The sequence below is a fragment of the Nannospalax galili genome, unplaced genomic scaffold, assembly GCF_000622305.1.
Source record: "Nannospalax galili isolate Female #2095 unplaced genomic scaffold, S.galili_v1.0 scaffold265, whole genome shotgun sequence".
NCBI classification, from domain to species: Eukaryota; Metazoa; Chordata; class Mammalia; order Rodentia; family Spalacidae; genus Nannospalax; species Nannospalax galili.
Window position 1 is genome coordinate 1,554,444 of NW_008353747.1, and position 15,031 is coordinate 1,569,474.

General features: G+C 43.7%; 1 protein-coding gene across 5 annotated transcripts in view; it reads left to right on the forward strand.

The window, feature by feature from the left end:
- Positions 1-303: 303 nt before the first annotated feature.
- Sik3 (SIK family kinase 3) overlaps positions 304-15,031 on the forward strand; it is a 260,278-nt gene continuing 245,550 nt past the window's right edge. For 3 of the 5 annotated variants that reach the window (XM_008850934.3, XM_008850939.3, XM_017802667.2), the window contains exon 1: positions 304-608. In XM_008850934.3, the coding sequence (XP_008849156.1) occupies positions 345-608 (264 nt within the window). In that variant the 5' untranslated portion in view covers positions 304-344. The remainder of the gene's footprint in view (positions 609-15,031) is intronic. The other 2 variants (XM_008850935.3, XM_008850941.3) reach the window with 1 other exon arrangement.

A 15,031-nucleotide genomic window follows, 5' to 3' on the forward strand; every position in this document is an offset into this window, starting at 1 on the left:
GGGTTCCCACAGGGCGCAGCTCGCGAAGCGCGACTGAAGCTCTCGGAAGCTGCCGGCGATGCTCGACGCTCCCCAGAGGGGGGCACCCGGGAGCCGGCGCCTCCGGAGCCCGGACCCACGCGGGAAGGTCGAGCGCGCCGGGTGAGGTCACCGTTGCCATGGCTCCGGGCAGTGACGCGCGTCGGCACGTGACGCGCGGTTGCCATGGCGCCGGGCGCCCGGCGGCGCGGGAGCTCCGCCTCCCGGAGTGACGTGAGCCGGCACCCCCCTCTTTCCGCCCCCCCCCGCGCCCCCTCCCCCGCGGCCGTCTCCCCGCGGCCCCGGAGGTTTCACTGCACAACAAGATGGCGGCGGCGGCGGCGAGCGGAGCTGGCGGGGCTGCGGTGGCTGGAGCTGGGGGAGCCGGGCCGGCCGGCCGTCTTCTGTCTCCGCCTGCCCCGGGGCCCCCAGCCGCCCCCGCCGCGGTGCCCCCTCCGCAGCGTCCCGCAGCCCCAGCCTCCCGCGGGCCGATGCCCGCTCGCATCGGCTACTACGAGATAGACCGCACCATCGGCAAGGGCAACTTCGCGGTGGTCAAGCGGGCCACGCACCTCGTCACCAAGGCCAAGGTAGTGGCTCCGGGGGACCGCGCGGCCGCGGGGCTGCGGTGCCCCGGGGCGTCGCAGGGTGGCGAGGTCGGCGAGCTCCGCGACCCCCGGGGACGCAGGGGACCACTCACCCGGGCGAGGGACTGTCCCGGGTGGAGGTGGGAGAAGGCAGGGGCATGGCCGAGCCGCGGAAGGGAACTCCACGACAGGGAACTCCACGGCGGAGGGGCGCGGAGGGTATCCAGGCACCGAGCCACGGGGCATGGGAAGTGGGAGTCCTCGGGGCTGCAGAGGGTTGACTGGGAAGGAGGCGTTGGAACTCGGGGGGCCGGTTGCCTGCACGCGCAGAAGAGTCGGGAACCAGCAATTAGGAAATCAGGAGGGAATGACGGCAGGAGCTTGTGAAAAGTGGACAGGGCGACAGGGCATTGGGGAGACAGGCGCAAACTGGCAGACACAGGCTTCTTGAGGGGCCCCGGGACTGGGGCACGGACTGAGGGTGTGCAGTGGGTGCAGGGCACTGGGAGGTAAGAGGAACCTGGCACCTATGACAGAGCTAGCAATCCAGTTTGATCGTCTGAGACTGATAGATGGTGTCAGCCGAAGCCTGGGAGGGGGGCACTCTTAATTATTGGAGGCAGTGAAGAAAACAGGGAAGTGAAGGGGGAAATGGTTTTGTATGCCTGTAGGAAGGGGCCCAAGAACAGAGGGCTTGAGCAAGGGAAAGGGGCCCCTGGGCCATTCGGTGGCACTAGCTAATCAAGGGTTAAACAATTTGGGAGAGCAGGATTGCTGGTTATTTTTAGTTGTTGGAGGGTCTGGAATTGTGGGCTTTGTAGAGTCCAAGGTGGGCTTTGAGGAAGGAAGGGAAAGTTGGGATTGAGAAACCAGAGAATTGCACTCATTGGGCCCTTTGGTTCCCAAGGGATTTGAGGAGCAGTATTGGTGTAATTGGCCAAGGTCAATTAGGAAGCCATATATGTAGACACAAAATTCTTTTATTGACATAGAGGCAGTACTTTTACATAGTCTTCTTCATTGAGAATATTGAGGAGTCCTTTAGTTTTGTTGGAACCCACAAAGTCCATTTGAATTCCCAATTAAATTTCTTTGCTCAATGCTTCACTTGAATGAGTACTTTTTATGTAGTCATTCATGATATTTAAAACTGCAGTTTGAGTTTTTCCTCAGCCTGGAGAATGGAGAGCCTTCACAACTGCCACAGCTTCCTTCCCAAGCCACAACAGTTCCCCTCACCTCACCCTAGCCTCTGGATCTCATCACCTACCTTGTTTTGGCTTTTATGGCAGTCACTCCCTTTCAGAAGCCAAGGGACTTATCTGGGCCTTCTCTTCTGCTTGCTTGCAACCTGAAGTTCCTTCCTCTGCTCCTCTCTGTCAAAGACTACAAGGGGGCCTTTCTTACTAGGGTGACTGTGAAGAATTGATTGGTCAGTTTCACTTCCTCTGGATCGACCCTTTTAAGCCTTTTTGTCAGTTTTTATCAGAGGGCCTCAAGTCTTCAGAGTTGAATGGAATACTCAAGTGTAGCTTTTCCTGTTGCTACCCTGAGACCCTTCCCACAGTAGGCTGAGCCTGGACCCTGTGTGTCTCCTCACTGCCAGGCTGTTTCCAGCCCCATTTACTGTTAGCCAAGCCAGCCTTGTATTTACAATGTCCTTCGTTCCTTGTTTTGGTATTCCCCCCCCCTTCCCTTTCTCTTCTAAGTAATCATCTTGTGCTTCTGTGATTATTTTGCTCTGACCTCTGAATGGATATGCAAACTTAATTGGTTGTCTGGCTATGGTCTCTATGATTTAAAGAATATTGAATCTCCCAGCTCTCAGATAAACCAAAATATTGATAAAAAAAAATCTATGACAGTCAGGGTTGTTTTAGAAATGTAATTGCAAACAGTTGATTCTTGGCTTTATATATAAAAGAGACATTTCTATCTTCAGTAGTCAGCAAAGCCAGTGTCTAATTATGGCTAGTCTGCCCGCTTTCTAATTTGTGTGTATTTCATAGTTTTTCTCTGAGACATTGGTATCCTTTAGGACTGTAGCCTTTACAACATTGGCTTGTTTATAAACGGGTGTCACTGTTTATATTGGTTTTTATCTTTGATCATTTGTGGTGTGCAGTTATGCAATTTCAATATATGGAAATATTCAGACTCGAATGAGGCTGAAATGGTTTGGACAATGAGATGCATGTGTGAGGAGGCCACACCAGCATTCATCTATGCCTCTGTAGCAGTGTGCAGTTACAATGCCCTACCTTTTTTGCTCCTTAAATTACTCTGACGACATAAGTGAAGCTTAATTCATAAGGAGTTGTCATGTGTTCAGGGTGTACCGTGGCATATTTTGGCCTGCTCCCTGCTTATCTGAGTCCACTCTGGAAGGGGTCCTCCAACTCTGACAGCTTAGATGTACCCAGCAGCTGCTGACATACAGTACGATGGCCTATTAAGGCCTTGGTTTGGTTATATAATGGCAGGGAAAGTGCCTAGGTCCTGGAAGTTACTGGAGCTGCAGCTTCTGTTATTCAGGGAGGAGAATTTTCTCCCTGTGTCCTACAGTGTTTATCTTCTGCAGTCAAATCAAATGGAACCAGAGTTGTTCTTTCCCCATTTCTTTCTACAATAGGTTGTTATTATTATTATTATTTACTATTATTTTTGGTCTTTTTGAGACAGGGTCTCCCTGTAGCCCCAGCTGTCCTGGAACTCACTATGTAGACCAGGCTGGCCTTGAACTCACAAAGACCCGCCTGCCTCTGCCTCCCAAGTGCTGGGATTAAAGGTGTGCACCACCACACCCAGCCCCTTTCCCCTTTAATGTCACTGAATGATCTGGACTTTTCTATTATATATAAAAATCAGACCCAGGTAATAATTCCAGTGATACCTATGTTGGCTGAAGGAGGTTAGGTAATTGGTATTTTCTGAACATCAGGGAACTATTTATGACCACCTTTTCTTACACGACCCATTCCAAGGACAAAGAGACTAAAGTAAACTTCTTTATTGACTAAGCTACTGCACTCCATCCAACAATAAGTGAATCTGGCCTTTTCCCAAACTCTTAACTCTTAAACCTCCTAGAGTAGGACTCAGGTGAATAAAATAATGTAGCGAAAAGGAAATCTCTTACCATTCGGTGGTTGGGGACTTTTGCAGCACACGTCCATAAACTGACTTCAGGTTGGTAACACTGCAGTGCTTGGGTGAGTGTCTCTGCAGAACAGCTCCCAGGAGTGAATGTTCATGTGTGAGCTCCTCTTTGCCCCACCTGTTTTGATTGATGCCCAGCTTAAAGTTCTCTGTTCTTTTGGTAGAACAGTATAACGTATTAAGAGATTGTTTTTTTGAAAAGTAGGTTTTTTTCCTCTCAGATTACTTATAGTCTGTTTCCTGTGCCCAATTGTACCTTCAAGCTAGTTGGATGAATGGGAACAAGGAACAGATACAATTTTGTATACATTAAAAAAATCTATACATGACTATAAAAGCTTTGGGCCAAATATTTGCATGCTGTCATTTCAGTAAGTGTCTAGCAGTGGTGCCACTGGTTTCTGCTAAGAGCTTTCTGGCCTAAGACTGCTGGGTTTGAATCCTCTGCCCTTTAACACCAGGGCAATCTTGGGTTATAAGTTAAGCTCTGTGCTTAGTTTTCTTCATCTGTACAGTGGGATGATAGAAGTACTTGCCTCACATGTCTGAGTGTTAAGAAGCTAAATAATGTGTCAAGCTATTCTTATAGTGCCTGGCACTTAGGAAGCAGGTAGGAAATGTTATCACTCTCAAGTGCTGTAGTAAGACTGTCCAGACCCCTCTTTTTGCAGGGTACCCTGGGAAGAAGAGTTCATGACCTCTCTGCCGTTGGTTCCACATAGGTAGATGGGATCCTGATGATGCTCCTTCATGCAAGAAAAAAACAAAACAGCTTTCTGCTATTTCGGGTGCCACTCTGAAATTCCTGTGCCTAACACTCTGTAGCCCAGGCTGGTCTGAAACCCTTGGTAACCCTCTTGCCTCGGATTCCTTGGTGCTGGGATTATAGGTATGAGCCATACACTGGGCAATTGAAATTGTCATTTCAGAATAACTTTTTATTAAACTTCATTTTATTTTATTTCTTTAAAATTCTCTTAAACAAGAGACTTATCTAATGAAAATTAACACTGGCTTTTGCTTTGGGCCATCTCAAAATATGTGTGTATGTATGTATGTATGTATGTATGTATGTATATAATGTGTAGCAGTGATGGGGATTGAACCCAGCCTCTCACATGTTATGCAAGTATTGGTACCATTGAGCTATATACTCAGTCCCTTTCTTTTCCAGAGTCTTGCTATGTAGCCCAGATTGGTCTAGAACTCACTGTGTAGCCCATAGTAACCTTCAGCTTGAGATAATTCTGCTTTAGTCTCTCTTTTCTTTTTTTTTCTTTTTGAGACAGGGTCTCCCTGTAACCCCACCTGGCCTGGAACTCACTATGTAGATCAGGCTGGCCTCACAGAGATCCACCTGCCTCTGCTTCCCAAGTGCTGGTATTAAAGGGATACACCACCATGCCTCACCCTGCTCCTTATTTTTTAATTTCTGGAACAGGGTCTCACTATGTAGCTCAGTCTGACCTCCAGCTTGCCATCCTCCTAGCTTAGTCTGTGGAGTGCTGGGATTACAAGCATGAAGCCCTATACCTGGCTCAATTTTCATTGTTTGTTTTTGTTTTGGTAACTAATTTTTGTCAATTGATGATGGAACTATTTGTGTGCTTACAATTTCTGAAGAGATTCACTTAAATTCTGTGGAAAATATCTAAAAATGTTCCTAGAGTTTTAAGAACATATTTGCAGCTGAGTGTGCTGTCAGGCATGTAGTCCCAGCACCTTCTAGGCTGAGCTGGGAAGTTGAGTTTGAAGCAAGTTCTAGGCCATCTTGAGTTTCTTGGGGAAACTTGTCACAAACAAATAAACAAACCAACCAAATCCCTGTTATCCAAATCAGATCTCTGATATTCCCAAACAAAACATTTGCACTTTGCATTTGTATACATAGTTTGCTATTTAGAAGGTCAAGGTTAGACTTTTTTTTCCCTTCCCTTAGTTTTTTTTCCTCCTCCTACAGCCTCATTCTTGCCAGACAAACATTCTACCCCAGAGCTAAATCCCCAGCTCAGGATTTTAAAATTTAAATGTTACGCAGAGAAAACATTTTGCTCTAAATTCTCATTCTAAAAACTGATCATCCAGGACACATTTGTATGCTGTTTGCTTTAGTATAAATTCATTTCACAAGGAGAATAACTCATACTGGGCTAAAAGCATTATTTTTACCTTTAAAGAAGAGTTTAATGAAGCAGATGAGATCATGTGACCTTTAGAAAGCCAAAAAAGATTCATTGGTAAATAGAAGAAAGAATTATGTCAAAAAGAAATTGAAAGCAGCATTTGCATTAGATACATTTAGGGGTGACAGTCTCATTGTTAGACAGCCCAGAAAGGACTGTTGGAAGATGACTAAGTTCATTTTGGTCTAGTTATGACAGGGTTACTAGCTTTGCTGAAACTTTCTGAAGGTCTAAGACTGATTCAGACTAGTCTTTCCAGAGTCAGAGCACCAGTATTCTACTTTCAGCATCAAAGATGTTTATTTTAACATTCTGACTTTGGTGCCAGCTCCCTAGAAAGTCATAGATCTGGCTCAAGCCAGAGGTGCCCAGACTAGTTATTTCTGTGCCAGAAGTGCTGTTTTCATTTTCCAAGCATCAATCTGGCTAATGTTTTCTAGTGCATGGCATAAAAGAGAACAAAATGGATGCTTTGAAAAGAAAAAGAAATGTTCTCTGTAATTTTAAGACGTATCTAAGACATTTCTGCTAGTGGGTGGAACCTTTCCCAAATCCATTCATTCATGCATTTAGTACATAGTTACTGAATGCAGATTGTCAATCAAGTTCTGGTCTGAAGTAAGCAGACAAAAACCACCTGTCTTCCTGGAACTTGCTTTCAAATAGATGGAGATAGATAAGAGCCAAATAAACAAAAACAAACACAAACAAAACACCCACTCTGGGTGATAACTACCCAGAAGATAGTAAGTGGTCTGGAGGCTCTCTGGGAGGCATGCACAGCTTCAGGTGGAGTGCTCAGGGAAAGCCTTTGCAAGATGGTGGTACTTTAGCAGATACCTGAATGATGAGGAAAAGCTGACCTGGAAAGATCTGAAAGACAGAACATTCCGTGCAAAAGGAATGTCAAGTGCAAAGACCTTGAGGGCAGACATGCAATTGGATCTTCCTCAGATTAGACCGAAGGCCATGTGTATTTTAGTGGACAGGGTAGGTAGGGGATGAATTCGACCTGGGAGACAGGTGAGATTATATAGGTTTTATAGTCTTTATGGAATTTGGTATGAACAGGGGGTTGATATCACAGAGTTCCATACCAGAGCACTGGTATCACCTGATTTGTGTTTCAGAGACTCATGTAGATTATTTATGACTAAGGCCAAAAAAAAGAGCCTTTCCGGATGCTTTTTTTTTTTTTTTTTTTAGATGGGCTCACTATGTAACTGGCCTGGAACTCCCTATATAGACCAGGTTGGTCTCAAATTCTGATTTGTATTCTTAAGTGTTTTTTTTTTAATTTATTATTATTATTTTATGTGTATAAGTGTATTGCCTGCATGTATGTGAGTGTACCTGTGTCATGCAATGGACAGGGTTTCCCTGTAGCCCCAGCTGGCCTGGAACTCATTATGTAGACCAGGCTGGCCTTGAACTCACAGAGATCTGCCTGCCTCTTCTGGGACTAAAGGTGTGTGCCACCACACGCCTGGCTACATTCTTTTACACTGTAAAAGAATGCCATACCTTTTGTACATAAACTAAATATGATCAGCCAACAAATTTTTGTTAATCCTAGCAGGAGGCCAGCCTGGTCTACATAGTGAGTTCCAGGCCAGCTGGGGCTACAGGGAGACTCTGTCTCAAAAAGACCAATGTGTGTGTGTGTGTGAGAGAGAGAGAGAGAGAGAGAGAGAGAGAGAGAGAGATGGTACAAGTGTGGAGGTCAGAGGATAACTTTTGGTAGTTGGTTCTCTCCTTCTACCATTTGTGTTCTGAGATTGAACATAAGTTCTCTGACTTGGTGGCAAGCACCTTTACTCACTAAGTCATCTCCCTAACCCTGAATCTTAGGCTTTTTTTTGGTACTAAGGTTGAACATTTTTAATAAAATCAATATTATACTTACAAATCTGGAAGAGTGATTAATAAAAATATGATCATGCCTATCCATTACACATAAAAAAGTCCCAAAATAAGAACCATAATGTAAATGCAGAAATAAGCTAAGAATTTTAAAATTGTATTAATTCAGTACACTGTTGTTTGAAGCTTTTATAATAAAGACATAGTCACATCCTTACATAAAAGATGTTCACTGAAGCCTTGTTTATAACAGAGAAAAGCTAGAGACAATCCCAAGGCTGGTCAGTGGGGCTACAATAAGCCCTGGTACCTCAGTACATTAGAACAGTGAATGAACAATGAGGTATTGGGGCTGGAGAGGTGGCTCAGTGGTTAAGAGCATTTGCTATTCTCCAGAAAAACCAGGTGTGGGTCCCAGCACCCATATAGGGACTAATAACTGTTGATAGTTCCAGTTCCTGGGGATCCACCACCCTCTTGCGGCTGCTACAGATATTGTATACACGGTACACCTACATACATGCAGGCAAAACACTCATATACAAAATAAAATTTTAGAAGATAGATATTAAAAAAAAACTGAGGGAAGAAGCAAGTGATAGAATGTTACAAGATTTTTTTCACAAAGCTCTTTACAGGATTTATTTTACATAGTCAAAATAATTTATTGCTTATGATTCTACACAGGCAGTAAAACTTCAAAAATATGGACTGAGCCTGGTGTGGTGGCGCACGCCTTTAATCCCGGAACTTGGGAGGCAGAGGCAGGCGGATCCCTGTGAGTTCAAGGCCAGCCTGGTCTATGTAGTGAGTTCCAGGACAGCTGGGGCTACAGGGAGACCCTGTCTCAAAAAGACCAAAAAAAAAAATATATATATATATATATGGACTCAAAGTAAATACTAGATTCATGAGAGATGCTCTCTAGCATAGGAGTACAGAAGGGAGTAGAGAATTTCTCCTCCATGTGACTCTCAGGCTTTAATGACCCATTAAGGTCATTGAGATCACTATCCATTAGATTCAGGACTGTTACATATATCTTTCTTTTTTCTCTCCCAATTTCCTAGAGTCCTGTTAGCCAATAAGAGACATGATGGTATTAGAATCTAGATATCTTTAATCCTAAACTTTTCTAATCAGAAAACAATGCCTTCACTTTCTGAACATTGACTCTTTGATTACAGAAACAACAAAATTATACTATAAACTATACAAAACAATAACAACAGCAAAATACTAACCAACCAAAGTATAAGAGATTTACTTCATTAAAACAAACCTCCAAAATGAGGTACCATGAAACATTTCCAAGCAGGAAGACTAAATCTACCTATACTATCCACACCTGTCCTTTGTCATCCCTGCTGCTTACAACTGCCTCTTCCTTTGAAGATGCCTTTTTCTTTTTTTGGTCTTTTTGAGACAGGGTCTTCCTGTAGCCACAGCTGTCCTGGAACTCACTATGTAGACCAGGCTGGCCTTGAACTCATAGAGATCTGCCTGCCGATGCCTCCCGAGCGCTGGGATTAAAGGTGTGTGCCACCATGCTCGGCATTGAAGATGGCTTTCTTAAATGGGCTTCTCACGGACAAGATCACTACCAGTTTCTATGGATGGTGTCATCTTACAACTCATTAAGAAAGCTGGTCTGTTAGCTCTATACCCTGATGATAATAGGAGAGGCTAAGAGAACCACTTATCTAGAATATTCATTATTTGACTCTGATTTCTGTTCTGAGAGCCATTCCTGTTCACCATGTGAATGTCCTCACCTGTCAGGAGATTCTTTGGCCCCTCCATCCCTTAATGGTGTCATAGTACAGTTAGAGTGTCCTGTGGATGACTTAGGATAACTACTACAGGATGAACACTATATATATTCTCTTGGGCTTTTGTACATCACTGCTAAATAAATAGCCTAGGCAAAGTCTTCAAAGCAGTCTCAACAGCCTGGGATGAATTAACTTGAAAGGCTAGATTGGCTCAGAGTAGAATCCCATCAGCCAGTGCAGAATGGTTGGATGAACCATTAAGAAGTTATGCTAGGAACATAATTCAGTGTATTGGCATGTGACTAAAGTAGACTAGCACTCTTTGCCATTGCTAATATTTTTTTCAGAATTAGACTTTTTAAAGAGGTAGGAAATCAGCTGGTACCTACAGACCCTGCACTTTAGAGATGGAGGTAGGAAGATTAAGAGTTCAAGGTCACCCTTCCCTATATAGTGGTTTATAGGCTAACTTGGGCTCCTAGGGACCCTGTCTCAAAAACAGACAATAAGCAAACAAAGAAGAGGTAGGAATCAGATTGTGAATACTTAGCTGCATTTCCCAGAAACTCAATAGGAAGGAGAAGAAACCACATTGCCTGTTTGTTTGTCTGTGTGGGCTGGGCTTACTCACTCGGGTACTTTTGGCTAGTTATTTTAAATTAAATGTAGGTTTTGATTAAGAAGCACTGCTTAGTTTCAACTCTAGCATTTCCTTACCAGTAGTATACTTACTTTTTTCTTTTTTTTATCTTTTTGAGACAGGGTCTCCCTGTAGCCCTAGCCGGCCTGGAACTTGCTCTGTAGACCAGGCTGGCCTCGAACTCACAGAGATCCGCCTGCCTCTGCCTTCTGAGTGCTGGGACTAAAGGCATATGCCACCACTCCCCACTATTTATTTATTTTTATGTGTATGTATGTATGCTTGTGTTAGCTTGTATATTCCACCTGTGTACAGGACCCTTGGGGTAGAAAAGGATATTGGATCAGGCCCTGGAACTGGAGTTATAGTTGGTTGTGAGCCATCATATGGATGCTGGGAACTAAACCTGGGTGCTTTGAACCACTAAGCCATCTCTTCAGCCTCCTTTCACCTTTTTTTTTTGAGACAGGGTCTCCCTGTCGCCCCAGCTGGCATGGAACTGGTTATGTGGACCAGGCTGACCTTGATCTCACAGAGATCCTCCTGTCTCCGCCTCCTGAGTGTTGGGACTAAAGATTTGTGTCACCATGCCCTGCTTTTGTTTGTTTTGAGACAGAGTCTCCCTTTGTTGCCTAGGTTGGCCTTCAATTCTTGGCAGTCCTCCTGCTTTAGCCTCCCTAGTGCTGGGATTACAGGTGTAAGACACTACCTACATTTCTGGAGAGGCCCCTCATTGATAATAGATTCATTGATTCATTCAATTCGTCTACCCACCCATTCATTCAGTTAACTTTTGAAAAATTGTTTATCAAAAAATAGAAATGATATATAAAAAAAAGAAATGGGGCCGGGCATGGTGGTACACACATCTAATTCCAGCACTGGCTAGGCAGAGGCAAGTGGATCTCTGTGAGTTCAATGCCAGCCTATTCTACATAGTGAGTTCTAGGCCAATCAAGACAAAACAACAAAACAACAAATAAAAATAGGAATGTGGGACTGGGAATATACTGCAGTGGATAAAGTGCTTGCTATGCAAGATAAAGGTGCTGGGAGTAGAGACAGGACACTCCCCAGGGCTTGCTCTTCAGCCAGTCTAACCTAATTGGTGACCTCCACGGTCAGTGAGAAACCATCTCAAAAAATAAGGTAGGGAGCGATAGAGGAAGACATCCGATGTTGAAGTCTGGCCTCTTCATACGTACGTACCCACTGGTGTTTACATCTTTACACTCATGTATGTGTGCCACCCCCCATGCACATAGCACTCGATGGAATAGTGCACAGAATTTAAAAGATACACAGGCATATCCTGTGAGGTGTTCCTGCCTTATATTCTTATAGTTTCTTTAAAAATTTTTAAAAATTTTTTGGGGTGTGTGTGTGTGTTCATGTATATGGAAGTCTGAGAACAGCTTGTGGTTTGGTGCCTTCCTTCCACCATGTGGGTCCTAGGCATCAAACTTGGATCTTCCAGCTTGGGGGCAGGTGCCTTTAACTCCTGAGCCATCCTGCTGACTCTCTGGCAGTTTCTTAGTCTTGTTTCATAAACGTTTGTTAAGTGCTGTTGCTGTTTATTTCCTGGCAGTGCTCCAACACATGAAATTTCTAGAAATCATTGTCTTTAAAACAAAAAAAGGAAAATATTTTAACTTCTATTGCTAGGTAGGATGATGCAATTTAATGCCTTAATATAATTAAATCATATTCCTAGTGCTCAGTGCAGTGTCAGCACTCACTGAGTTAATAAATATGTGGGGTAGCTGGAGAGGTGCATGTGCCCAGGTCACAGCATGTATGTGGAGGTCTGTGGGAGTCTGTTCTCTCCTTTAGATCCTGGGGATTGAATTCAGGCTGTCAGGCTTGGTGGCATTTACCAGCTCAGCTCTCTCTCTCTCTCTCTCTCTCGCTCTCTCTCTCTCTCTCTCTCTCTTTAATTTAAATTTTTAATTTTTTGAGACGTTCACATATGTACACCTTAATACTTTTTGTGGAGACAGTGTCTTGCTATTTTGCCCAAACTGTTCATGAACTCATAGGCTTATGTGATTTTCCCCTCCCTTTGGCCCTCTGAAAGCTGGACTATTGGTGTGGATTACCACTCCAAGCAGAGTTCCTTATGTTATACAGTTTGTGGTGCTGGGTATCAAATCCTGGGCCTTGTGCAATCCTTAGCCCCATGAACCTATTATTATTATTATTATTAATATTATTATTATTGTTATTATTTTTTGAGGCATCATCTCACAGTATTACCATGACTGGCCTGGAACTTGCCATAAGACCAGGCTGGCCTTGAACTTACAGGGATCTGCTTGCCTGTACTTTGGGACTGTTGGGATCAGAGGCATGTGTCACCACACCTAGTGGAGCTCCTTATTTTTTAATTTAATTTAATTTAATTTAATTTAATTTAATTTAATTTAATTTAAGTTAATTTAATTTAATTTATTTTGGTCTTTTTGAGACAGGGTCTCCCTGTAGCCCCAGCTGTCCTGGAACTCACTATGTAGACCAGGCTGGCCTTGAACTCCTAGAGATCCGCTTGCCTCTGCCACCCGAGTGCTGAGTGCTGGGATTAAAGGCCTGTGTGCTACCACGCCCAGCTGTGGAGCTCCTTATTTTAAAGGGAATGTTCTTTCAAATCCAGGCCCTAAGGGAGTTACTTCCCTTAGACTGCATGTTGAGTGTGGCGGGCCAGTGCCCCAGCATTCCCTCTTTTGCTTTGGAGTAGCTCTTCCTTTGGGACCTCACCACACTGTCAGGCTGTTGGTACTTCCTGAAATAACACCAGACTGCTTGTTGAGTAACTTCTTGTTCTTTTCTTTATACTAAGTGATCTGATTTAAAAAAAAAAGAATAAAATAAACCCTCAATTTTCTATCCTTGGCCAGTGATCTTAATGAGTTACTTTGCCTTTAATGGATTAATCCAGCTCAGATTCCTTGTATGTCATCCTTTTGTAAAATGTAGCAACTATTGCTAAAGAAGACAGAATTTTATTCATAATCTTGGTAGACAGAGGTTAAGTTAAAGGAGCTGTTGAATACTTATAGCTTGAACCTAATAGAGGAAGGAAGATAAGAGGGATTAAGTGTAATAAATTCCTTTACTTCAACATACTGTCTGCTTTTATTGCGTCTCTCCTGCCACCTTGTCCCTTTTTCTTGATTATAAAATAACAGTTGAAAAGTAACAGTGAACTCATGGAACAACATTGGGAAAAATCAGAAAATTATGAAACAGAAGGGAAAATTTCACTGATAATCCTACCTTGCAGAGGTAGTTACTATACTGTAAAATCCTTGCTTCAGCCAGTTGTGATGGTGCATACCTTTAATCCTAGCATTCAAGAGACAGAGGCAGGAGGATCTCTGTGAGTTCAAGGTCAGCCTGGTCTCCTTCCCAGGTCATCCAGGGCTACATAGTTGGACCCTGTCTCAAAAACCAAAAGAAGAAGAAGAAGAAAAAAAAAAACAAAAACAAAAACTCCAAAACAAAAAACCAAACAAAACAAAAAGCAAATAAATAAAAATCCCCAAACCAAAAACCAAAACCTTGCTTCAGCCTTTGTATTGAGAAATAGAATCATATTCATGTACCCCTTGATTCATTTACTGTAATCATTTTCCTGTCACTGGAAACTATTAGTAAATATCAGTTTTAATGGATATATACTTTTGGTGATATGACTACTCTTCTTTTTTAATCCCTTTTCACAATTTAAAGTTTTTCATGTCATAAATTTTCTGTGGTAACTATTTTGGCACCTGAGTATTTTTGATCTTTTGCTTTGGATAGATTGTTAAAAGTGAAATTACTGGGCCAGAGGGCATACTGTTTGTTAGACACCTGACACGCATATTGCTACATTGCTTTCCAGAAAGATTGCACCAGGGTTAGCCTCCCTAGGAGTGTGTGAGAAAGCCTGTTCCAGCCAGCAGCACTGGCTGTCCGTCTTAAACTGGCCCCTCTGCCTGTGTTGGCACGGGGGTCTACTGTACCTGCAGACCCAGTGCCACAGATATGGTACAGGTCAGAAGAGGGGCAGATGAGCTAGTTCTAGAAGCTACCTTTTCTCGAGCTGAGCCAAATTTGGAACAGGAGAGTATGTATGTAACCTTTCACTTGCAGCTTATGAATCATCATTCTCTCCTTATCTCTCACACTGAAAGGACCACACTGAAGAGATGGCTGAAGGGAAAAAGAAAAGGCTCATAAGAAATAGACTCCATCACCTGAACCTTTGTTTTTCTGTGTTTTTTATTTTTATTTTTTTATTATTTTCTTGAGACAGGATCTCCCTGTAGCCCCAGCTGTCCTGGAACTCACTATGTAGACCAGGCTGGTCTTGAACTCACAGGGATCTGCCTGCCTCTGCCTCCAGAGTACTGGGATTAAAGGCGTGTACCACCACGCCCGACACATTCTGTCTTTTTAAAAAGATTTTATTTTTATGTGTTTACCTGCATGTGTGTATAAGTGGACCACATATGTGCCTGGTACCTGAGGAGTTCAGGAGAAGGCATGAAATACCCTGGTAGTGGACTTAAAGTAGGGGTATGAGCCATCATGTGGGCACTGAGAAACGAACCTAGGTCTTCAGAAGAGTAGGAAGTGCTCTTCACCACTTGAACCATCTCTTCAGCCTGTCTTAATGTCCTGTCCTTTCCCGTCTCCTGTCCCCTTTCTCCGTTCCTTTTCCTTTCCTTTCCTTTTCCCTCCCTTCATCCCCCTTTCTTCCTCCCTTCCTCTTCCCCCTTCCCTCCTCTCTCCTCCCTCCTCCCCTCCCCTTCCTCCTCCCCT